A 27646-nucleotide genomic window follows, 5' to 3' on the forward strand; every position below is an offset into this window, starting at 1 on the left:
CAAACACTATCAACAGTAACAATATGATTATCACACAATTCTTCATCTGGTTTAAAATAACTTCAATCTTCTGCAGTTTTACATATAATTTTTTGGCCTTTTCATTCATCTTTATAAACTCTTCTTTAGTCTCTACAATCATCCTTGATAAGCTGGCCTTAAATACCTCTAACCCTTTCCTTTACTATTTGATGTTGGAGAGTTAACATTTGTTGGAATGCACCACTCAAGAAATGACCCACATTTATTATCTCAACAATAGTAATACAACTTGTTTGGATTACTAACAGATTCAGATATGCGAACACCTGCTCTTTTCCCGCAGAAGCAATTCACATTCATGTAACCATCATCCCAACTTCCCATTGATCCGCTCATACCAGACATTCTCACGAAGATAGAAGAGTTGCTCCTTTCAGTGCCTAATCATCGAGTATTATGAACGCAGATGAAAAAGTTTAGGTTTTATGGAAAATGAATGTTTAAATAGGGATTAAAGAGGGTAAAATTGGATTTTATAAATATTCTCTCTCCTTTTTCATAAGTTTTTAATGGAAAAGAGGGTTATGATGGATGGAAGAACTGACTTGTTAACTGTTTGATTATGTAAGAACGTTTTAATATGTTTCTCAAAATTAAGATACTGACTTGTTAATAATGGTAAAATTTAGGGACTAAATAGTAAATCTTTCATAGATAAATAATAAAGAGGCATAGAGATAATGCAAGATTTAATGAGTGCTAGTCATCTAAGAAAGGATAAAACTTTTCCTTTCCAAAAAAAGTGACTACTTTTAACTTTTAAAATGATAGGATCTCAAGTACTACATCTTCTACCACTAGCTCTTATAGAGAATCCTAAATATCTTGTTGGTAGACTTCCCATTTTGCAAAAACAAGAAATTTTAGCCACTTTAGAAAGATTTTCATTGACATTAATGGCAATAAGCTAAATTTTATGAAAATTAACCCTCAAATTAGACTTGTAGTAGAATTATTATTTGAGAATTCTTATGATGTAATTGATATTTTTAAGCTTTGGACAGATTAAAAACATGGTATCATCGATACAAAATTGATAGGTTAGAGAGACATTGATGTTGTAAGGCCTCAAATTAACAACTTCTAGTTCACTCAAAGCACTTGCTTTTCTATCAGAAAGTGAAGGGATTCAACTATAATAATAAATAAGAAGGGTGATAAAGGGTCACCTTGCCACATTGATTCATAAGCCAAAATTCTTTTGAAGGAGACTCATTGATAAATGGGCACTTAAGAGAGTAATAAAATGACTTACAATTTTGGGATGACTTTTAGTAAGTATCAAATCATTAACATAAACTAGGAGATACATGGTGATAGTGGCATGAGAATAAATGAAGAGAAAATTGTTAGATTTGGATATTTGACAAAAGAAGAAAGGAACAAAATTCATTGTATTAAGCACTAGGTGCTTACTTGATGCTGTAGAGGGTTGACAAAGCTTACATATGTAATTAGGATATGCTTCGTTGACAAAGCTTGTAGTTGGGCCATAAAACCAATTTCAGAGATGTGGCCATCAAGTTGTTGATATCTAGTTGATGAAGTAGCCACTTATTGGAGAGAGCTAGGTAAAGATTAATGCATATAATGGTGGGCTTTACAATAAGACTAAAAGTGTCTTGAAATTTAAGACCAAGGTTTTAATGAAAATCCTTTGCAACAATGTAAGCGTTGTGCTTAGATATGGTCCCATCATAATTTTTTTAAGTTAAAAAATCCATTTGTATCCAATGTTATTATAGTATAAATTTAGTAGGACAAGATCTTATGTTCTATTGCCAAGGAGCAATTGTATTCCTCAAACATTTGCCTCCGTTTCATTGCTTGATGAATGGAGGTTAATTCATGCATGGTAGAGAGAGTTAGGGTAGATTATCGAGACAAAGGTGCATTTTTTAAGCTTAAAGATATGGTTTTCAGATCAAGTAATGATGGGATATTGAGATGAAGGTGATAATAGTTGAGTTGGATTTGGTTGCACAAGAGAAATAGGTAGAATCAAGGGGACAGCTAGGGAAGCCTCGATCCTCCTAAGTTTTCTTCAAAATTTTAATTATTTATAATAAAATTTATTTATTATTAATTGGTCTTTAAATTTTCTATTTATACCTTCAAAAATTTATAATAATTTCTTAATAGCTACTCCCTTTATCTCATAATTTTCTATCATCTTTTTATTTTTAATTATTTCAAAACATTGTCTACTTTTTTTTTTACATTTTAGTTTACATAAAATTTAGTTGTTATAAGCATATTTAATTTATTTTAATTTTAACATAATCTCTCATTAATTATTTTTATTTTCTAAAAAGAATTCAAATCATTCCTTAGTATTTAATTCAAACCACGTGTTAATAATAATTTTTTTGTTTCACTAAAACATAATATCTCATTTTATATTAAAAATTGGTATAACTGAAAAGTTAATAAAAAAATTTTGTATCTAAACCAAAATAACAATTACATTTTTTCATTTATATTTAAAAGTAAACTGAAAAAAAAATTATGAGACAGACGTAGTATAATAAATTTTAAATTTTTATTAATTAACTCTCACAAATTTTTATTTATTTCCTAAAATAATTTCCGATATATATTATACTTATAAAGCATCAAAAATTAATTGGTTGTTAAAAAAATATATATTTACCTAAATATTATTTTGAAATTTTTATATTTATAAATTAAATTTTAATGGGTAATTTTTTTTAAATTAAATGAAAGACAATGTATTAACTACATATCATATACTCTTATTTCCTATTCACATTAAAAAAATATTATATATATATATATAATAATATTTACAAAAATCAAGTGATTTTATTTCTCTTATATTTATTAACTTTGATGTACATTTATTTTTGTTTGATGCATTTATTATTAACTTAGATGTGTATTTATTTCTTTGTTTAATATGTTTACTTTACGTTTTACTAATTTTTAATTTTTATATCTCTTTTTAGTTGTTAATATTTTTTAAAAAAAAATTATATTATTATTGTATATATTTAAGATTTATATTATCTTTTACTTTTTAACTCTATGAATTTTATATAAGAATTTAACTCAATAAAAATGTACAGCCCCCAAAATTTCGATCATGAATAATGCAATTCTCGAAAAGTGAATAGTGCCATCTGAAAGGTATTCAATATTTTTTCTTTACATCCATAAATAGTACTATTCAAATTACATTCAAATAATTAATCTAAAATTAAAATAACTCCATTAGAATGGTGAAAAACTCAAATAAAAAATCAACCTATATACTTATTTGTTATTATTAAAAATATTATAGTTTGATTTTGGTCAAAATTGGCATGGGTGAACTTAATCAGGCGATTAAAGAAGTGGAAAAAATATCTAAATATGGAAGAATTGAAAGCTAATGTCCAATTAGGAGAAATTTAGGGTAAAATGCACAAAATAAGATATTTTTAGTAAGGTTTAATATGAACCCTTAGATTAATTGCACATGGCTAAATCTTGGCCATCCAAATTAGTAGTTAATTCTAGAATAATAGAGAAAAAGCCATTATCTTCTTCTCTTCATGGTGGCCGAAACCTTGAGGGAGAAATTCTCCATTTGCTCCATCATTCCCTACACCAAATCTCACCTAATTTTCATCCAACACCAACTCTCCTTCCATCTCAAATCCCATTGCTAGCTCCAAATCCAAGAAAATGAGAGAAATAAGGAGGAAATTAAGGAAGAAAAGTTGTGTTAATAGTAACCAAGTGTAGAGATTCTAAAGGTATGTTAAGGGGTTTTTGATGTAGGAATATTTCTTATTATTTTTACATGTATATTTATGGAGGATATTGAATTTCTATGATTTAATTTGCTTATATTTCATGAAGAATAAATTGAAGGGAAGAGTGGAAATTCTAAATGGAAAGGAAAGAAAGAGTAGAAAATTAAAGTTTGAGAAGATTTTTAGAAGCTTAAGGTTCGTACTCAACTTTACTTGAATAAATTTAAAAATTTTTCAAGTATGTACAATTTGAAAGTCTTCTTTCTTGGTGGAATTGAATTAAATGAGTATTATTTGAGTTGTATGGAATGTTATAAGCTTGAATAATGGTAGAATTGATAGAAAGAAAATTTTGGTATTGATATGTAATTTGACCAAAACTCAAGTCATGGACCAAAGTAAAACTTTATTACTTTTTTGGATAGGATTGTAAATTAGCTCAAATATAGTGATAATAAAAATTTGATAGACTAAAAGGGAAATTAGAAAGAGGAAGATTAGCTTAGTAAAAATCATGTGAAAGTAATTTTGCAAGGGATTGAATGAACATAGCTGAAATTTTATAAAAGCTAATAATTCAATTATAAAGATAAAATAGGAAAAGAAAATTAAGAGAAAAAAAAAAGTAGTGATTTAGTGTAAATGTGATAATAAGAAAAAGATATTAGATTAAATGAAAAGATAAATTAGTTAAATTAAAATGGAAACTAAATTATGAATTTTGTAATTTATATGGTTGAGTTAAAGTAATAGATTTACATGATATAGAAATATTTTAAATCATAATTGTAAAATGAAAAAGTCTCATAAATAGATGAAATATATTTTAAGGCTACATTATATTGAATAATAATTTTCATAATTAAATATTGAAATAATGATTAATACCCGACTCTAGTGAATTTGGTGAGTTAGTTTAAGGGTGTAGTAGCAGTACTGCGCTACAGTTATATTGATTTTAGGGATACAGGTACTCCATTGATACGACTGATGTGCCCTACCACTACAGTTATAGATATGCCTTTTGAGCCAGTTATTTGACATTTTATACCCCATAAATATAGTTTTTTTAACTGACTTAACCGTCTTATTTAAATTTAAATTTATAAAGATCGAAAAGTAAATAAAAATAAAAGAGCATTAAAAGAACATAAAACTATTTACATGGTATAAAATAATTATGGAATTAAAATATGAACAATTAAAATAATTATATGATTGAAAATTATTTCAAATTATTTGTTATATAATTTATTGATGTTTATTTAATTTATGATTGTCAATTATGACATCTCTACTCGTCCAATTAAATGTTTGGATGGAGGGTGTTATAAAAAATCTTGCAATTTGATTTTATTATTTTCTCGTAATCATAATTAATTCAGGAAACATTTTAAAATTGGTTGAAAATTCAATCAATAATTTTTTTTGATTCGATTTATTTAAGTAAATACGTATCTTTAATTGGCTTCCTCAAGAAAAAAATTTTTGATTTCGCCGTGACAATAAATGATGGATGAGTTGAGGTGGACACAAGGGCTTTGGGTAAAAGAGATAGAGTGGATGAGTTATGCCTTGATACATAAAACATATGTAAAGAGCAAATTAATGGATGTCCTTTTTTGTAATCAGTAAAAATATTATTAAAATATAAATCAATGAAATGATCTTATTTAGACGGTTTGTCACCTTTCTGTTGGAATTTGATGATAAATCTACACGTGATAAGAGTGTTGGTCCCTATATTAGGGCTTAATTGAGCTTGATGTGTTGGCCTTCTCTAAAATGCCTTTAGCCAATTTGGATTGGGCTCACTTCATTTTATTAACTCTTTCTTTCTCCTTTTCTTTTACTGAAGTGGGATTCCCACTTCTCCAACATTTCTCCTCAAGTCTAACTAATTTGACTCAGTTGTGACTTTCCTTCGTTTTATCATCCTAGGCTTGTGTTCTTTTTTATTTTAATTCTTAGAGGCCTCATGTCTCTCTTCTCATTTTTTGCTTGGGCTGGTACTCTTCTTGAATCTAAGAGGACATAGGCTTTCAGTATTTTTTAACTTAATGGGTCTAGCCTGTATTGTTAGCCCAACCCACAAGAAAATTTCTTAGACTTTGAATCTTCATAGGCTATGAGGCCACTACTGGAATTTGATGATGGGCTTGATCCTAGTCTGCATATGGTGAGAGTTTTAGACCCTATAATAGGGCTTAATTAAGCTTGATGTGGTAGCCTTCTCCAAAATGCCCTTAGCTAATTTGGATTGAGCTCACTTCAAACTTTATTAACTCTTCATTCTCTCTTTATACCTTTATCGTTTTCCTTATTGTCTTTTCTATCAAAGTGAGATTAAAGCCCATCATATTTTCCAACAAGTAGTATCAGAGCAGCAGGAGGAAAGTGATCAGCAGAGATGTTCAATTTAATAAAGGTCGTTCTTGGGATTATAGTTTTCTTCCTTACTATGATGAGTCTAAACAAGAAGGAGTCCAAGGAGCAACAATAGATGTGCAAACTCCACCAGCAACACCTCGAAGTGTTTTGTGTCCTCAAAGTTTAGTTGAAAGGGCACCTCATATGAGAAGTCTAGATGATATTTATACTGAAACTAAGAAAATTGATGTAGATCAAAATACTTTAATGGGTTTGTATACAAATTCAAAACCAAAAAAATTTGAGAAAGTAGTAAAAGATCAAAAGTGTGAAATCAACCTTCTTACATGGCCATTTTGAAGAAGAAGTCTATGTGGAGCAGCAATTAGGATACAACGTTCGGCAAGAAGAAGATAAGGTGTTGAAGTTGAAGAAAACTTTGTACGACCTTAAATAAACTCCAAGAGCCTGGTATACTCACATTGATGAGTATTTCCAAAGAAATGGCTATGCAAAGTGTCCTTATGAACATTCATTATATGTTAAGAAAGATGCAAGTAGAGATGTAATATTTGTTTGCTTTTATGTAGATGATTTAATTTTTATAGGTTCAAATATAAAAATGTTTGATAAGTTCAAGAAAAAGATGACACAAGAGTTTAAAATGACAAATTTGAGACTGATGACTTATTACCGGGGTAGTGAGGTGAAGCAAGGAGAGGAAAGTATTTTCATTTCTCAGAAAGCTTATGCTGAAAACGTTTTAAAAGAATTTCTGATGGAGCATTGTAATCCTGATAATATACCTGTAGAGTGTGGATCAAAGTTGATGAGATTTGATGATGGTGAGAAGGTAATTCAAATTTATTTCGAAGAATTATTGGGAGTTTGAGATTTCTAACTTATATGGGACTTTATATCTTGTACGGAGTTGGGATTATTAGTCGATTTATGGAAGCTCCTAGTTCAACTCATATGAAGATTGCAAAAAAGGATTCTTTAATACATCAAAGGTACAATGGATTATGGCTTGTTTTATTCTACTGAAAATAATTTCAGATTAGTTGGTTACAATGATAGTAATTGGGGTGGAGTTATTGATGATCAAAAGAGCACATCCGATTTTTTTCCTTCATTAGAAATTCAGCTTTTTCTTGGGGTTCAAAGAAACAACCAATTGAAACTCTATCATCATGTGAAGCAGAGTATGTAATAGCTGCATCTTATATTTGTCATGGGATTTGGTTAAGAATATTATTGGAAATACTGGGTTTTATCCAAAAGGAAGCTACTGACATTTTTATTGACAATAAATCAGCGATTGCTTTGAGCAAAAATCCAATTTTTCATGATAGGAGCAAATATATTGATGCAAGATATCATTTTATAAGAGTAAGTATCAACAAGAAGGAAATAGCTTTGAAGCATATGAAGAGTAAAGAATAAATTGCAAATATATTCACTAAAGCATTAAAGTTTGAAATTTTCTGTAGATTGAGAGCTTATCTTGGAGTGTCGGTATGACAAGTTTAAGGAGGGGTGTTAAAAGGATAAACTTGTTATATTAGTCATTATAAACAGCTCTTATATCAATGATGTATTAAGTTTAATGTGTCTTGATTAGTGTGTACAAGGTTCAATGTATGAGTTAGTTCATGTATTAGTCATTAGTAGGGATTCATTCATTAAAGTGTTCATGTACTAAAGTTCAAGAGACATACTTATACTCCTATATATATACTTATGTATTTTGTATTTGAAAGTAATGGAAGAATAGTGAAGATTATTCTCTTCATCAAGTTTTCTCTCTTCTAATTTTCTTGTTTCTCTCCTCTAATTTTCCTTTTTCTTTCCGACACTTCGTTGGAATTTTATAAATAGATAAATAATATAAAAGCATAGACATAATGCAAGATTCAATGTTAGTCTTCCAAGAAAGGATAAAACTTTTTTTTTCGAAAAAGAGTACCTATTTTCAACATTTTAAGTGAGAGGATTCCAAGTCTTGCATCTTCCATCGTTAGCTCCTAGATAGAACCCCAAATATCTTATTGATGGACTTTCCATTTTGCAACAACATGAACTTACAACTGCTTTAGAAAGATTTTCATTGACATTAATGGCAATAAGTTGGCTTTTGTGAAAATTAACCCTCAAACTAGACAAGTAGTAAAATCATTTAAGAATTATTGTTTAGCAGTGATATTTTGAAGCTATAGAAAGGCTAAAAATTTGGTATCATTGATAAAAAAAATAATGGGTTAGAGAGACATTGCTACTGTGAGCCCCTAATTTAACACTTTTTAGTTCACTCGAAGCACTTGTTGCAGTTCAACCACAATAATAAACAAGAAGGATTATAAAGAATCACATTGCCACATTGATCCATAAGCTAAAATTGTTTTGAAGGAGACTCATTGATAAATGGGCACTTAGAAAAGCAATAAAGCGGCTTAATTACAATTTTAGGATAGTTTCTGATTAGCATCAAACTATCAATGTAAACTAAGAGATACATAGCGATGGTGGCATGGGAATAAATGAAGAGAAAATTATTAAATTTAGACATCTGAAAACTAACTGAAAGAAGAAAGAAACAAAATTTATTATACTAAGTATGAGGTGCTTACTTGAGTCTATGGAGGATTTTATGAAGCTTACACTCGTAATTAAAATATGCATTATTGATAAATGAGTCTATTGCAAAGGAGAGCATTGTATTCCTCAGACATTACTTACCTCCATTCATAGATTTCAGATGAATGGTAATTAGTTCATGGTAGAGAGGGTCAGAGTGGATTATGAAGATAAATCTGCATTTTTTAAACTTAAACTATAGTTTTTAGATCATGTAATCATGGGATGTTGAAATGGAGATGGTACAAGCTGAGTTGGATTTAGTTCCACGAGAGGCAGAGATTGATATGGAACAGTTAGACTCCTATTAGGATTAGGATTATTTTTGCATATTAGGATTTTATTTCTATTGTAAATACCCTCCCTTGGCTATTAGGATTTTAGACTCCTATTAGGATTAGGATTATTTTTGCATATTAGGATTTTATTTCTATTGTAAATAGCCTCCCTTGGCTATTAGGATTTTAGACTCCTATTAGGATTAGAATTATTTTTGCATATTAGGATTTTGGCTATTAGGATTTTAGACTCTTATTAGGATTAGGATTATTTTTGCATATTAGGATTTTATTTCTATTATAAATAGCCTCCCTTGGCTATTAGAAACTCACTTTCCAATTTTTAAGAAATTTCAATAAGACTTTTCGTCTTTTAGCCTATCTTTTCTCTTATTTCGTCTTAGCCAAACGATATTGGTTAAAACTCCTGACGGAGTCTAAATAGTCCTGTATCAGATTGGTATCAGAGCAAAGTTCGGCCATGGCAGATAACCAAGAGGCGCGACTTGCTGCGATTGAGGCATCCTTGGTAGAATTGAGGGAGATGATCGGACAGCTGACCCTGCAGCAGGGAATCCACCAACCCGCCACCGCCGCACATCCCCATGTGGCCGCCATTCCTGTGGTCGTCAATCCTATGCCTGCAAATCCCCAACAGAACTATCAGGAAGGTTACAGGATCAAGGTAGACCTTCAAAACTTTTCTGGTTCATTAGATGTTGAATCTGTTCTTGATTGGCTGGCAGAGGTTGAACGCTTCTTTGAAATTATGAACGTGGAAGAGGAACGCAAGGTTCCAATTGTGGCCTATAAGTTGAAAGGGGGTGCAGCAGCCTGGTGGAATTCGATTCAAAACGAACGCTATCGGAAGAGGCTGGAACCCATGCGAAACTGGGTGCTGATGAAGCAGATGTTTGAACAATGGTTTTTGCCTAGCGATCACGCTCAGATTTTATATAACCGGTATCATGACTGTGTACAAGGGAACCGAAGGGTGGATGAGTATATCGAGGAGTTTCTAAGGCTGCAGGCGAGATGTGAAAACTGTGAGAACGAGGCCCAACAGGTTGCTCATTATCAGAGGGGGCTGAACCACGAAATTCGTTGTATGATGGGAGTAGCTGCGATTTTCACCTTGGCAGACACTATTGAGATGGCAAAAAGGGCAGAAGAGCGTGTTAATTGGCAGCCACGACAGCAGCAGTACAACCGGAATTTCAATTACAGAAACTCTAGTTCAACAGGGGCGCAGCAATATAGAGGCAACTACAGCGGGCAGCCTTCTAAGGTTGTAAATTCTGGCAACCCTCCGAATACCATGGAAGAAAGGAGAGACAGTAAGGGCAAGGCAGTCACCACTACAATAGACAAAGGAGGCAGGACCAATCCTTACCAGAAGCCAACGGGAGACATCTGTTACTGGTGCAGGCAATCTGGTCATCGATCAAATAATTGTCCAGAACGTAGAGGAGTTAATGCTGACCGCCGACAGGTTAATATAGTTGAGTAGGTGGCTGAAACTGACGAGGAAGTGGATGACGATGACGGATCTATTGCTGGTTCTGAAGATGGAGAGGTCACCTATGTGGTGAAGAAGATCTTATGCTCAACAAAACAGGAGGACGAGACACAAAAGAGGAAGATTTTCCAGGCAAAGTGTCGAGTAGGAGAGGCAATTTGCAGGCTAATTATAGATAGCTGCAGTTGTGAGAATCTGATAGCTAAGCAGTTGGTGGAAAAATTACAGTTGCCTATACAACCTCACCCCTCACCATACAAAGTCGGATGGATTAAGGAAGGATCGACAATTGAGGTCAATAGAATCTGCAGCGTGCTTATCTTGATCGGTAAATCTTATACTGAACCTGTTAATTGTGATGTTGTGGATATGGATTGCTGTGGAATTTTGCTAGGTCGCCCTTGGCAGTTCGATGTTGATACTTTGCATAACGGGAAGGAAAATTCATACATGTTCATGTGGAATCAAAAGAAGATTACTATCTTGCCTTCCGGTTTTGCGAAACATTCTAAAGTGGAAGAGAAGAATGATGTTGCTATTTCTACGGGAGTGTAGAAGCTATCAGACGCAGTTGAGAAATCTGGAGGCACACTGGCTTTATTGGTGAGAGAAAAAAGTACAATGGAGGATGCACCACCTTTATCACCACCCGTCAAAGAGCTGTTGAAGAAGTTTCCTAAGATAGTGGAGGAATCACCCAAGCTTCAACCTCCGCGGGATATCCAACATCAGATTGATCTCAGTCCTGGATCAAAGTTATCGAATCTGCCTCATTACGAAATAAGTCCAAAGGAGAGTGAAATCCTCCAAAACCAGGGGAAATTTGCTTACAACAGTATTGCCACAAGCAACTTGGCAAAGCAGCAAGTGGATGTTTTCAAACAGGTACAACAACGCCTTACAGAAACCAATGATAAATATAAAGTTACAGCTGATAAACATAGGCGTTTCAAGTCCTTCAATGTCGGTAACCAAGTTATGGTGTATTTACGCAAGGAACGTGGTGGAGGACAGAAAAAGCTTGACGCCAAGAAGATTGGTCCATTTCGGATCATTCAGAAGATCAATGACAATGCCTATATTCTTGATCTCCCACATGAGATGAAAATTTCCAAGATGTTAATGTGGCAGATCTATTTCAGTACTATCCTGCTGATGACGACTCGAGAACGAGTTCTTTACAAGTGGAAGGGAATGATATGGAACAGTTAGACTCCTATTAGGATTAGGATTATTTTTGTATATTAAGATTTTATTTCTATTGTAAATAGCCTCCCTTGGCTATTAGGATTTTAGACTCCTATTAGGATTATGATTATTTTTGCATATTAGGATTTTGGCTATTAGGATTTTAGACTCCTATTAGGATTAAGATTATTTTTGCATATTAGGATTTTATTTCTATTATAAATAGCCTCCCTTGGCTATTAGAAACTCACTTTTCAATTTTTAAGAAATTTCAATAAGACTTTTCGTCTTTTAGCCTATCTTTTCTCTTATTTCGTCTTAGCTAAACGATATCGGTTAAAACTCCTAACGGAGTCTAAATAGTCCTACATCAGAGATAGAATCAAGGGGCCAGAGGTCTTAGCCCCCTCAAGATTTCTTAAATTTTTTAATTATTTATAGTAAATTTTATTTTTTATTAATTAATTTTTAAAAATTTTCTATTGGCCCTCCAAAAAATTTAGAAAAATTTCTAGGAACAGTATGTCCTATTAACCACTTTTCCATTTATATTATTCTAAAATATTGTATACTTTCTTTTTTTTAAATTATATTTAACATATAAATTAATTATTATAAGAATATTTTGTTTATCTCATTTTTAGCATAAATTCTCCTTAATTATTTGTTTGTTTTTAAATAACAATCCAAATCATCTCTTAGTATTTAATTTAAATCATATGTTATTAATAATAATTTCATTATTTTAATAAAATTTAATATTTTTATTTTATTTTTAAAATGAGTATAATTAGAAAATCAATAAAAGAAATTTTACACATCAACTAAAATGATTATTGTTTCTTAATTTTATATGAAAAATAAAATATAAAAAGATATAAAACAGAGGTAGCATAATAAATTTTAAATTTTGATTAATTGACTCAAGTTTTTAATTACTTCCTAAATAATTTCTAATATATATTATACTTAAAACTGAAGCAATCAAAGTTAATTGGTTATTATAAAAGAAAAAAAAAACAAAAGTTTACTTAAATATTATTTTGAAATTTTTATATTTACAAATTAAAATTTAATTAGTAATTTATTTTTAAAATTAAATGAAACTCATTGTATTAACTACATATCATGCAATCTTATATCAATTTTTCCTATTCAAATTATATATATATAATTACAAAAAATAAGTGATTTTATTTCTCTTAGATTTATTAACCTAGATTTATATTTATTTTTGTTTGATGTGTTTATTTATTAACTTAGATGTATATTTATTTTTGTTTAATAAGTTCTTTACTTTTTCCTAATTTTTAATTTTTTATGTCTCTTTTTACTTCTTATTAATTTTTTAATTTTTATATTATACTTAAGATTTATATTATTTTTAATTTTTAACTCTATGAATTTTTTTACAAGAATATAATTCAATAAAAATATTATAATTTGATTTTTTTATATTATTATATGTAATTACCGAATACATGAAATTCGGTTATTTGGATAGGACTTCTTTTAGTGCTGATTTTTTAAATAATTTTATAATGTTTCAATTTTTTTAATTTTCTTTATCGATTTGATTAATTTCCAGTTGACAAATAACTATAAATTTATTGATAATATTTTATTATATATATATATATAGTACTTAATTAATAAAACATATATCTTAATTTTATTATTTTCGTATAATTTTAGTTTAATTCATGAAATATTTTAAAATTGGTTAAAAATTCGATTAATAATTTTTTTTTATTAAAAAATTTCTATTTCCACCCCTGACGTGGATGAGTTGAGGTGGAAACAAGGGCTTTGGGTAGAAGAGATGGAGTGGACATTGAGGACGCAATTGACATACCCTAGCAAATTATAACCAATGAGGAGCGAGTTCAAATTTGCCATGGTTTAGAATAAAGGGGAAGAAAAAAGAAATCCTAAAATCATGGCTTATAAAATATTAGTTAACCGTACAGGTTTGGGAACTTATTGCTTGGATTATGCCTTGACATATGAAACATATATAAAAAGCAAAAGTCAATGGATGCTTTTTTTTTTTTTTGTGGTAAATGATATTTTGATTTTTAAATTTTAGTATAATTAATAGATCGATACTTATATTTTTAGAACTAAACACTTAAATCTATCTATAATCAATTCATCCAAATTAAAGGTTCCTCCATCCATTTTTTCCATTAAAAATGTAGAAATATTTTTATTACCCTTTTTTAAATAGATAAATTACACTTGAATTCTAATAAAATAAAAAATAATTGGGCAATTTCAATGTATATTCTCTATTAAAGTAAGTGTGTATATATATACAGATTATAAGTACTTGTTAAGCCAACTCCTAATAATCATCTAGCAATTAATTAACCTATGATTATGTAATCTCCTATGATTATATACAGATTATGTTCACACTCTAATACTCCCCTCAAGTTGGAATATAAATGTTTATCATGTCCAACTTATTAGAAAGAAATTCTATTCAAGACCCATTTAAAGATTTGGTGAGTTAGATCACCCAGTTACTCTCTTGTCTTTACATAACTAGTAGAGATTAAATTTTCTTGAATCTTCTCACGGATGAAATGACAATCAACTTCAATATGCTTAGTTCGTTCATAGTATACTGGGTTGGAAGTAATGTGAAGAGCAGCCTGATTATCACACCAAAGTTTCGCGGGTGACGCAACATCCATATCAACTTCCTTCAGCATATGATTTATCCATAGAATCTCACAAGTGAATTGAGCCATGGCCTTATATTCTGACTTGGCACTGGATCTGGATACCACATTTTACTTTTTACTTTTCCAAGGACTAGGTTTCCTCTAACAAATATACAGTAACCTATAGTCCACCTTCTATCACTTTTAGATCCCGCCCAGTCAGAATCAGAAAAAAACTCAAGTGCAGTATGCCCATGATCACTATAGAGTATATCGAGTCTATGAGTCCCTTTTAGATAACATAGAATTTGTTCTAGAGTAGTCCAATGTTTTGTCATAGGTGCAGACATGAACTGACTTACAACGCTTACTGCAAAAGCAATATTTGGCTGAGTCATCACTATAAGGTAGTTCAACTTTCTAACCAACCTTCTATATCTCTCTAGATCATCACAAGGGTCTCTGTCATCCTACGTGACATATATTAGGAATCATTGGTGTGCTACATGTTTTAGCTCCCATCTTTCCAGTTTCTGCAAGTAAGTCAAGGATATACTTCCTTTGAGATAGTAAAATTTCCCTTTTAATCCTCAAGACTTCGACTCTTAAGAAATACTTAAGCTGACCTAAGTCTTTGGTATGAAAACTCTCATGCAAGTAATTTTTGAGAGAAGAGATCCCTGTACTATCATTTTCTATAATGACAATATCATCAACATACACAACAAGGAGAATAATACCAGTATCTAAATTTCTATAGAAGACTGAATGGTCACACTTGCTTTTTTTCAACCCAAATTTTTGAACAACTTCACTGAACTTGCCAAACCATGCATGGGGACTCTGCTTCAAACCATACAAAGATTTCTTCAAACATTAGACTTTCCCATACTCCTCCTGAACAATAAACCCTGATGGTTGCTCCATATGCACCTCCTCCTGGAGGTCACCATGTAAAAATGCATTCTTGATATCTAACTAGTGTAAAGGCCAATGCTGAGAAGTATTTAGGGAGATGAACAAGCGAACTGAGGTCATTTTTTTCACAGGAGAAAAAGTGTCAGAATAGTCAACGCCATAGGTTTGGGCATAACCTTTGGTGACAAGACGGGCCTTAAGCCTTGCGACGGAACCATCTGGATTGACTTTGATAGTAAAATTCTATTTACAGCCGATAGCCTTTTTGCCAGAGGGTAAATCAACTAGTTCTCAAGTATGATTTTCATCTAGAGCTTTAATCTCCTCAAATATTGCATCATGCTATCTATAATGGGCCAGTGCCTCTTTAACTATCTAAGGCAAAGAAATGGAATCTAGATAGACAATTAAGGAGGTAGCAGAAGGAGACATGTGATCATAGGACAGAAAGTTAGCAACAAAATAAACAGATTTACACTGTCGTTTACCTTTACGAAGACTAATGGGGAGGTCAAGGTCACTCGGTAGTGGATCCGATGGCGAAAAAGATTCTGGTGCAGGACATATATCATCAGATACTAGTCTCCGAGAGTAAACTTGAACAACTGACGGTTTAACAGGAGGCTGAGTACTAGGAGGGATGTTACCATCAGATTGTACAGCAGAAGGCATACTCAAAGAGGTCCCACCATCAGATATGATTCTATAGATGAGCCACTCATTGTCCTCCTCTTGATTAGGAGAGATTTGTATAACAGGATAAAAAGGAATTTGTTTGGAAAAGGAATTTGTTCGAAAAAGGCTACATCTCTTGAGACCAGATATTTGTTGAGGTCTGGAGAGTAACATCGATACCCCTTCTGAAGGCGAAAATATTCCAAGAAAACACACTTCAAAATTTTAGGATCAAGTTTAATCACATGAGGTCTGACATTTCGAACATAGCAAGTGCTGCCAAAAAGTCGTGGTTCTAGAGGAAATAATAATTTCTTAGGAAAGATGACATTATAAGGAGTATTGCCATTTAGTACTGTGAAGGGCATGTGATTAATGAGAAAGCATGCAATAGAGACAGCATCGGCCCAAAATTGCTTAGGAACTTGCATTTGAAACAACAGAGCTCGAGTAGTCTCAAGGAGATGTTGATTCCTCCTTTCAACTATCCCATTTTGAGCGGGTGTATCAATACATGATGATTGATGAAGAATACCATATTGAGTCATATAAGCTTAGACTGATTCTGATATATATTCTTTAGCATTGTCGCTTCATAAAATTTGCATAGAAACATTAAATTGAGTCTTAATTTCAGCATAAAAGGCAGAAAAATGAGAAAACACTTCCGAACGATGTTTCATAGAATAAATCCAAGTCATTCTAGAGTTATCATCCACAAAAATGATAAAATATCTGAATCCAGTCTTAGATCCAACCAGACATGGACCCCAAACATCTGAATGAACTAATTCAAATGCAGACTCAGCTCGTTTATTAACTTTAGGACTTAAAGAGCTTCGATGATGTTTTGCAAAATGACATGATTCACATTCTAATGAAGATACCTCATGAAATTAAGGGCATAGCTTCTTCAAAACCGGTAAAGAAGGATGTCCCAACCAACAATATGCTTCAAATGGAGACACGACAATGGAGTAGGCAATAGACCGAGGCACCCATGCATCCAAAATGTAGAGACCCCTAGATACATGTTCTTTGCCAATAATCTACTTCGTCACAAGATTTTGAATGAGACAATGATCAGGGAAAAAGGAAACACAACAATTTAGGTCTTTGATAAGTTTACTCATAGAAATTAAATTAAAGGCAAGATTAGGTAAACTTAGCACAGATGATAGGGTAATAGAAGGAGTGAGTTTAACAGTTCCAGAACCCTCAACATTATAGGTTGACCCATCAGCTATAATAATAGGAGAAGGTACTTTATGAAATTGAAAACTAGTAAAAATATGAGGATTACTTGTCATGTGATCCGTGGCACCAGAATCAATGACCCATTTATACGAAGAGAAAATAAGACAAGTTTTACCTGTTTCAGCCGCTACTGAAGACATTGGGATAATTTTAACAATATGGGTCTTACTATCAGAAACCATTTCAACCAAAACCCTATACTCCTATACTAGAATGCGATCCAAACCAACCTCCACCCAATACCCAAATAGCAAACGGACCATAGACCTGACGAGGGGACTTCGAGGTGAGTGAAAAACAAATAACCCTATATTGGTAACCTAAAAGAACAGGAGGCCTAAGTCTCCAAACAGAATAAAAAAGGAAAAATTCAAATATCTATGGGAGAGACTCTGATACCATGTATATTCTATATTGAAGTAAGTGTGTATATATATAGATTACAAGACTTTATTAAGGCAACTCCTAAGAATCCCCTATCAATTAATTAACCTATGATTATATAATCTCTTATGATTATATATAGATTATGTTCACACTCTAACATTAATGAATCGGTCCCTATATTTTTAAAATCGTACTCTTAAATCTCTTTATGGTCAGTCCATCCTCATTTATTATAATTTAAACATTTTAATCCTTCATTTTTTATTTGAAAGAATACTTAAGTTTTCATTAAATTTTATCTATAATATCTCATTTAATTAATTTTTAACACTTTTTTATCTTCAATTTCCATTCATTAAAATACTTCTAACACTTACAATTTTAAAACTTTTATAAAATACTTATAATTTAAGTTATTTTTAAGTGCTACCAAATAACTTTTAAGTAAATTGTAAATTTTTATAAAGAGTATTTTAGAAAAAAATTGTACTTTCAGAAAAAATTTAACCATACACTAGCTTTGAACTAATGTCTATAATGGATGAAATAACTTTAATTTTAGATGAATTAAATATATAGGGATTTAAATATTTAGTTTTAAAAATATAAAGACTAATATATCAATTATGCTAAAATTTAAGGACCAAATTATAATTTATATAACATAAAATTCTCACTTATATTAAAAAGAATTTAAGTGTTTATGATGATATTTTAGGTATTTGAAATGTTTATTCTCTTTTGACCAGTTGACTAATGGAATTATGGAGAGAAAGACCTTCAATTTAAATGGAATAATTATATAGAAATTTAAGTGTTCAATTTTAAAAATATAGAAACCGATTTATTAATTATCTTAAAATTTAAAAATTAAAATATAATTTATTTTTTTTATTCATAAATAGTAAAAATATTATCAGAATAGAAATTTAAAAAAATAAAAAAAAACTGAACCAAACAATTTCACACGTATACAACTAGCAACCACAAAATAATAAAATAAGACAAAGAAGTCACCTAACTGATGATAGAGAATCCATATGAACTATGGACATAGTTGTCTATCGTCCCATTGAAAAACTAAGGAAAAGAACTAAAGATAGCATGACAATAACGTGAACAAATCTTCCATAAGTCTTTAATAGCAGCAAAACTATTTCACACCTGCCTTAGAATTTCAAGACTCAAAAAATATATAACAGCTCCAGAATTTATAAGCGACATGAAATTTTGTTGATGGGAAATCACGAGAGAAGGAAATTGTTTATTTTTTCAACTTCAAGACTCGAAAAAAAAAAAATCCTAAATCTTCAATCTTCATTGAACACGTTGATCCCAATGCTATTCTCCATTAAAAGCAGTTTCATCACTTTCCTCTTCATCACTTTCCTGAAATTTGGAATAATCAAAATCACCATTGTCAGTGGCATCAAATTCTTGTGTAACAAATAAATTATTTATCATATTTAATTATTTATAAGATATTCCTGAGATTATGCAAGTGTGGGTTATTTACCAATCAAAACTAAATTCACAATTTCAAAAGACATGATAACTAAAGAAAGCAATGCTTAGATAGAGGAAGAGTCAAATCTATTCCCCTTGTTTGGAATGCAATTTTTTTTTATTTATAGAAAATTTTTTTTGTTTGAAATAAATTTTAAAATAATAGAATTCAATTGAATTTATTTGATTTTGAATAAATTAATAATAAATTTAAATTAATTTATTTTTTTATTATCCTTATTATTTTTAAACTAAAATATAAATATTTATTTCATAAATAACAATCATTTTATCATATTGAAAATAATTTTGAAAACCATTATTAATATTTTGCAATATTTAAAATATGATCTTTACATAACTTTTTTACTACTAAAAAATTACATTAAGATGGATAATTTAAGAAAAAAAATATAATAAAATTGTCCATATCAATTATAAATATATTAAATATTAAATTAAATTAAAAAAATAGTTACTAATTAAAAAAAAATAATGAATAAAAGATGAGAAAAATGGAGTTCTCAAAAGCTAATTAAGTAATTTTAATGCAAATAAATTTAAATAAAATCATTTATTATAAAATTCTTACAAGATTTACTTTTTAATTCAAAATCAATTCTCTAAAAAAAATTAATTCACTTGAATTCTCTAAAAATTTACCATTCTAAATAAAGGCATTAGGAAATGAATCATACCTCATATTGATTCATCTTCAACAACTCACTCATTTTTGCATTAAGGTTTAGATCAGATCTCATTAATTGATGCCACCTTCCATTTATCATAACCACCTGTAGCTTTGGCATGCTTAATGATCCATAGGAGAATGTCTCCATCCTTTTCCAGTTCGAAAACTCCAATGTTTCTAGAAATGGAAATTCAAGAGCATAAGTCGTATTGCAGAAACTGATGAGGTTGGGTAAATCCTTAAGTGTCAGAGACCTTAGTTGAGGGAACACAATTTTTTGCATGTTAATTTCTTCATCCTCTTTTCCAATAATTTCCTCCATCCTCTTGCACCTTCTAATCTCTATTAATTGTAGCTTTCCTACAAGTTTGGCCGAGCAAATTGAGAAAAGGTTTATTAAATTATCACAATCTTGTACAATCAAATTTCGCAGGTTTTGGAAGGCTGTGATTTCTGGTGGAATCTTGAACCAAACGTGCTTCAAATTTGGTAAACTAACTAAACTTATCACTTCCACTGAATTGAGCACTCCATTAATCAGCCCTTCAAATGAAAATATTACTTCCACTGAATCGCTACCCTCAATCTCAAGGTCTTTCAGATTTTGCAACTGTTGAATCAATTTGGATGGAAATGCACAACTTTCATCAATATTGCTAACAGATGGATCCCTCTGATTCTTTATTAATGAAACCTGCCAAACCAACATATATATTTTATAAAAATACAAAACATCATTTAATAATATGATTCACTTCATAAATCAGTAATTAGATTGTTAAATTTTCCTTATAAAACAACATAAACAGATAAATTTTTTTTAATAATAAAACTAAAATTTTAATATTAATTAGCTAATAAACTAAATTGAATTTAAAAAAATTAACGATAACTTATATTATAAAATTAAAATATGGACATTTGAAATAAATATTTTTATTTTGATAATATCATTTTTTGTCATTATTAAAGTCAATTGTGTACTTTTTCATCAATTATAATATTTTTCTCTTCAATAATTAAAACATTATAGAAAATAAGTTTTAAATTGAATTTCACACATTTTAAATTTTTAAATTTTCATAAATCAGTAATTAGATTGATAAATTTTCCTTATAAAACAACAAAAACAGATAATTTTTTTTTAATAATAAGTTAATCTATCAAAAGTTGTATTCAATATTTATGTTCATATTCCATGCTCGATAGTATTAAAAATTATGTACATAAGTTTTAAAAATTAAAAATAAAATACTGTTAAAATTAATTTAAAAACATCATTTTGTTATTTTAATATATGTTAATAAAAATTGAAATACATTAATTTGATTTGAAATTATTTTTCACAAATTTTTAATTATTAAAAAAGAAAAATAATACACTAATAAAAAAATATGAATAAATTTAATAGACATGATTAAATAAAAATATTTAGTTCAAAGGACTATTTTATTAATAAAATATTTATCTATTTTTTTATATCCTAACAGAAAAACAATCATACTGATAGTTATTGAATAAATTTTTATAAAATATAAATTTTGAAAATATATCATGTGTGTCGCATAAAATAGTTATAATATATTATTTAGAAAATGTGAATTTTTTTTATTTAACTATAAAAGTATAAAATTTTTAAATAAAAATAAAATATATAACTGATTTGAAAATTTTAATAAATAAAAATTGAGAAATTAAATAAATACTAAATTCAAAAATTGACATTTATTCATTTCAAATAATTATAATTTATTTTGAAAGGCATACCTCTTTGTTGAAATTATTATCTTGCTTTTTCCTTCTTCGTGGTATCAATGTGGCACAAAAGGTAGTATCAAGGTGATCAATCTCAGCACTTGTATTCAATGTTGACGATTTTGGAATTGAAACGCAAAATGTCTTCATTTTCTGACATTCAACAAACCTCAATCGTTCTAACAAAGACCACTCAAGAGAAACAGTATTGTCTTCGCAAAAACCCATCAAATTTGGCAGATATAAAAGTTTAAGATAAGTTAGGCTAGGAAACAATACTATATTGCTTCTTCCCTTATCTTTTGCAACAATGTATTCCATCTTCTCACATGACCAAATGTGTAAGTCTTTAAGCTGCACCAATTGTTGAGCTACAGAAAGAGGAAAGGCTGCTTCTTGAAAATCACAGTGACCGATATAAAGCGCTCGCAAATTTAATAATGGTGAACTTGGTGGAAAAAATAATGTAGAAATCATTTCCATTGGTCCACTTTTCATTTGAGATGTGCTTGGCTGCCCCATCTCCATATCCTGCCAAATTTATCAGGGAGATCATCTAATTCATTCATTGCTATTGTAGGTGTAATGCTTCTAACTCCCAAACCCCAAAGTAAATTTCAACAATTTCAATGGCATTACGTTATGAAATTCAATGAGTACATACCTTTTTCTTGGAAACATCTTTTGGCTTTCCTCTTCTTAGTAAGCGTTGAGCAATTGAGCTTGTTGGGAACATGACTTTGAGCTCACTTTGATTGTAACTTTTGTTCAAAGTTGATGAGTCTGGAGTTTCACAATAATGTGTCTTCAGTTTAGGACAAGAGAATATCTGCAAATATACTAATGAGTACAACTCAAAAGAAATATCATTGTCTGCAAAGAAAGCCACCAGCTCTGGTAGATCAAGAAGAACAAGATTAGTTAGATTAGGAAATGCTATTTTTCTTATGCCCTTGTTTTTTTCTTCTTCTTTTGCTTCTGCAACTATATATTCCATCTTACAACATGCTGAGATATTTAATTTTTTAAGCTGCACAAATTGCTGGGCAACAGAAGGAGAAAACAGTGCTTTTTCCAAACCACAATTATCTAAGGAAAGCTTTTGCAAGTTTGATAGTCGTAGCCAAAGAGAAGAAAATAATATAGAAATCTTTTTCACTGGTTCAGTCTTAGATTGAACAATTTCCATCCTATTGTTCATTTCAGATGCACTCGACTCTTTTATATCCTGTCAAACACGAATATATATATATATATATTAGTCATTGGAACAAAAATTAAAACTCAATTTCTTCTATATAAAATGAAAACAATTAGCAAATGTAGAAGATATGAATGAAAATAATTATAGAAAAATAATATATATCAGCGGGCAGATAATTTTGGGTAAATTTTGTTTTTCTTTTTTAAATGGAAATTTAGAAATCGGAGAAGTAGAACAAATATCTGAGATTTACTCAAATACATTTACCATCAAATTAAGTTTATGAGTCCAATTTTGAATAAATTTATAATGTGTCAAGTGAGTTTTATAAAATAATAATAAAGTAAATTATGTATTTTCTATGCAGATTGAGACATATATACTGATTGGATTTAAATTTAAAATTAAGGTTTTATTTATATGTAAAAAATAATTTGTATTTAAAAAATATTTTTTATAAAAAATATTTTTTAAAATTTTTTTTAATGAAATACTTATTTTTTATTATTTAATTTTAATTTAAAAAATAAAATTTATTAATAAATTTATATATAAAAGTCTTGGTAAATATTTTAAGATGTGAAAAATAATTTTATTTTTTTAAAAGTAAAAATATTTTTTTAACTAAATTTTTAAATAAAATGAAAAATATTGTTTTAAAAATTATTTTTTTAAATAAATAGAGCTTATTAAAACATTTTAAAAATTTTTTTTCAGTCACGCTATGAAGCAAGGGATAAATATACTATGTTTTCTTCGAGGGATTACTTATACATATTTAAAATAATGAAATATTTTTTAAGTAATAAAAATAATTACTAAAAATTTAAAAACAAGTAAAATTATAAAATGGTCTTCATATTTAAACTAAAATTTTCTTTAATTATAAAAAATATAAAAGCTTACCTTGTAGATAAATCCAATGAAGTTTGGAAGGTCATCCAAACAGAGAATTGTAAGTGGCGACTCAATTTCATCATTCACTTTGTTTCTGTAGAAAATTCCCTCAATCTCATCATTCACTTTGTTTCTGTAGAAAATTCCCTCCATCTTTTTGCACAAACTAACAATCATGCTGTGAAGTTGCCTCAACTCTCTAGCCATGGATAGTGGAATAAAGTACTTCAACTCATCACATCCATCTATTTCTATTTTTCTTAAATTGCTCAAGAATGGGAGGGGACTTTTTGGAGACTCTAGAATTCTCACTAGTGCATCAACACATTCATCTCGCTTCAAATCCGCAAAACTATTATCTTCTATCTCATTTACAATTTTCTTCAAATTTTTCACTTCTTGCAGATACAAGACTTCAACTTCCCTCAACAAAACACATATCCCACTCCCTTTAATATCACTTGCATCTCCTTTAAGATGCAACACATTCTCTGAATCTTTGTGAACAATATGAAACTTTGATGTGCCTACAAAAATGTGGAATCTTATTAAGTTTCGAAAGACTGAATCTTTAGGTGAAATGTAGGCATTTACTACAGCAATATGCAATGCAGTTATATGATGAGTCTCTAGCTCGCTGAGGCTTGCATTGGTTTTCTCTTCGTCTTCCTTCCATTCCCATTTCATCATATATCTAAGTGGAAGATACAACTCTTCTAGTTTGGACAACCTTAATAATACACCTGGTGGAATGTATCTAAGGATCCTGACCCTGCGCAGGTTTAGCAACCTTAGATTTTTCAGATTTCCTATTTCTGCTGGCAGCTCTTCTAAACGATAACTACGAATTTCAAGTATTTCCAGTTTCACGAGATCTCCAATTGTATGCATCTCGTTTAGCCAATCATTCCAAAGACATAAGGTTTGAAGATTCTTCAAGACATCAATTGATTGTGGCAGTGATGGGATACGGGAGGCTATAGATAGAACTTTGAGTTCTTTCATCCCTTCTAACACGTTGATTGGAAGGCTTTGTAACTGACAATCATTCTGACAATCATGCCAAAGCTGTAAGAGTTCAAGGTTCGGACACTTTAAATGATCTTTAAGTTTTTTGATGTCTTCACACAGAAGTGAAATTGCAGTGCAATTTTTGTACCTATCATCATATTGCCACTCATTTATTCTAGCTTGACTTTGTAATGTGTGCCACTGCTTATTTGTGGAGGCAAGTGATATGGCTACATCACGGACAAGGTCATGCATTTTGACAGACTCGTTCCATTTGTCATCACCTTCAAGCAACAAATTTGACCCTTTGAGCATATCAATAAGCTTATAGATCCTATCTCTTCCTTCATGCACATATTCAACACCTTTAAACAGCCTTAGGCCCATTCCAAATTCAAGCAAATCTTCAACCAGAATATTGAAATCTTCAGGGAACAAGCTACAAAGCAAAAAGCATGACTTGGCCTCTTCATCTTCCAAAAAATTGTAACTTAATTCAATTGCAGAAAACACCTTTGTCTTCATTCCTGAGATATCTTCCAGCTTAGAATTCTTTAGATGTCGAAGCACATCATTCCAAATGTGTTTGTTTTTGTTTTTTAATGCCTTGGAAAGAGTTACAATGGCAATTGGTAAGCCTTCACATTCATTTACAATCTCCTTCACCGTGTCGAGTAAATCATGGCCAATTGAGTTGCCTGCTGTCTCTTTGAAAAGAACGAGAGCTTCTTCATTATTCAGAACTTTCATTAGGAAATTTCTTTGAGTTCCCAAACTAGAGCACACGAATTCATTTCGTGAAGTCAACACGATTTTGCATCCATTGCTCCTGCAACCTAAAGGAACTCCAATTTCTCCTAAACCATCCTCCTTCCAAACATCATCCAATATTAGAAGGATCCTCTTATCACAGTTGGTAAGCCTCTGATGCAGTTTGCTTGCTCTTACCACCTCACTTTCATCATTCTTGAGTTCCAATCGCAAGCAAGATGCAATTTCATCTTGGATCTTTCTGAAGTCAGGAGTATCAGACACGGCTACCATAGCAAACTCGTCAAATAATTTTTTTGTTTCCATGTTTTTCATAAGCTGCTTTACCATAGTGGTTTTACCGATACCACTCATTCCGCAAATCCCAATCACACGAAGATCGTCATTCTTTAAGGCCATCAAGATGTCATCTAGAATTGATTCCCTTGATTTAAAATTCTTGATGCGTTCATCACTGAACCATAATTCTATCTTTTGACAAGGATCAGGATAGGCTATTTCACCAAAATTCCTAGCTTCTTCGAGCAAAGCAAGCATATTTTCTGTCATCTTCTTAGCTTTTCTACTCAAGGAATAACGGTTCAAACACTTGTTCACGTTCATTTCATTTTGAATAAATTCTTTACTCCTCCTATCAATGCCATCTGCTTTCTCTTGCCAACGAATTACAGAATCAACAACCACCTGCAAGTTGCTTTTGGCGTTATTCACACGTAGCCCCACCTCAGTTCTCTTGTCATCCAGTTTCTGAAGCTCCTCTTTCAAATTCTCGATGTTATGTTTGTAATAAATCAGATAATAAATCGGTCGCCAAATAGGAGCCACCAAGTGCTTAGCAATTTCACCAGCAATTGTACCTCCAATGGCAAGGAGAACCTCCATTTCTCTTGTTATGTTTCTACAGTAACCAAGTCCTAGAATTAATATAATTGCAACAAAGAAAAGTAAAACACTGTATTAGCAAATTCAACCTAATAGTAAATACATTTGAATAAATCTGAGAGATTTCAGTTTTACTCACCTAATCCTTAGTTCTTTAACCAGAGACTAAAATTAATTTTTAAAAAGGAGTTAAGGAGAAGAAAGCCAATTCTTTTTATATTTTTACAACTCTATCCTTTTATTTTTACTAATTAAACTCTATAATTTTATATGTTCACTAAGAATATTTTACACGTACAATACACTAATTTGAAATACATAACAGTAAGTTGCATAAACTTTATTTTATAATATAAAATGCTCCCAATTTTTATTTAAAACACATATATTCTCTAATCTATAATATTTAATTAATTTTTAATTATTTTAAAATAAATCAAAATTTTAATTTATTTATTGTTTAAAATATTTAAAAATTAATTATATATTAAAAATAAGAGAATATATATATATTTAATTTAATACGTGCCACATCAACAAAATAATCTAAAAATCAGCTATTATAAATAAAATAAGTTTTATATTACTTGAATAGAAAGTAAATGTTGTTAAAAAAAGAATAGAAAGTAAATGGGTTTTTATGTTACAATATGAGATATTTTACTATTACAACTCCAAGTTTGGGAACTTTTAAATTGCACTCACATATTTAATCTAGTGTTAAGTATATCTGAGTAAATCTGAGAGATCTCAAATTCTACTCCTCCAATCTCCAATTCTCATTTAAAAAAAAAACTTATAAATTGATATTGATGCTATTATTAAAAAATTAGAATGACTTTAATTATTGTTATTTTAATATAGATTTAATTTTAGACTAATGAGGCCAATCATAAATCATTTACTTTTTATTTTCTTATCCCTATTCCCTTTAAATTTCAGCACTTCTGTAGTTTAATGTATTTTGTGTTGAAATTTATTAATTGAGATATTTTTGAATTGAATTGAAGAATCATCTCCTCAATTTTTCTGATTTAAATTGTGATATCTTACTTACTGGTACTTGAGTTGAAGATTAATTGCGTATTTGTTAGGTTGGTTGCTTACATATTTCATATTTATCTGAGCATACACCACAAATATGCCCTAATCATAGTTTGATTTGGTTTAGGACTGAGCACTTTTCCGTGCTAACTAAAAAAATAAATTGAACTAAATCAGTTAT

At 30.0% G+C, this 27646-nt stretch overlaps 1 protein-coding gene across 2 annotated transcripts in view; it reads right to left on the reverse strand.

The window, feature by feature from the left end:
* Nucleotides 1–18766: 18766 nt before the first annotated feature.
* LOC110607484 (disease resistance protein RPS2) overlaps nt 18767–27646 on the reverse strand; it is a 41172-nt gene continuing 32292 nt past the window's right edge. Inside the window, exons 3-7 of one of the 2 annotated variants that reach the window (XM_043951502.1) lie at nt 23767–26437; nt 22321–22884; nt 21669–22187; nt 19909–20595; nt 18767–19093 (exon numbers count right to left, since the gene is read on the reverse strand). In XM_043951502.1, coding sequence (XP_043807437.1) covers nt 19046–19093; nt 19909–20595; nt 21669–22187; nt 22321–22884; nt 23767–26421 — 4473 coding nt within the window. In that variant the 5' untranslated portion in view covers nt 26422–26437 and the 3' untranslated portion in view covers nt 18767–19045. The remainder of the gene's footprint in view (nt 19094–19908; nt 20596–21668; nt 22188–22320; nt 22885–23766; nt 26438–27646) is intronic. The other variant, XM_043951505.1, reaches the window with a different exon arrangement.

The sequence above is a fragment of the Manihot esculenta genome, chromosome 2, assembly GCF_001659605.2.
Source record: "Manihot esculenta cultivar AM560-2 chromosome 2, M.esculenta_v8, whole genome shotgun sequence".
NCBI lineage: Eukaryota > Viridiplantae > Streptophyta > Magnoliopsida > Malpighiales > Euphorbiaceae > Manihot > Manihot esculenta.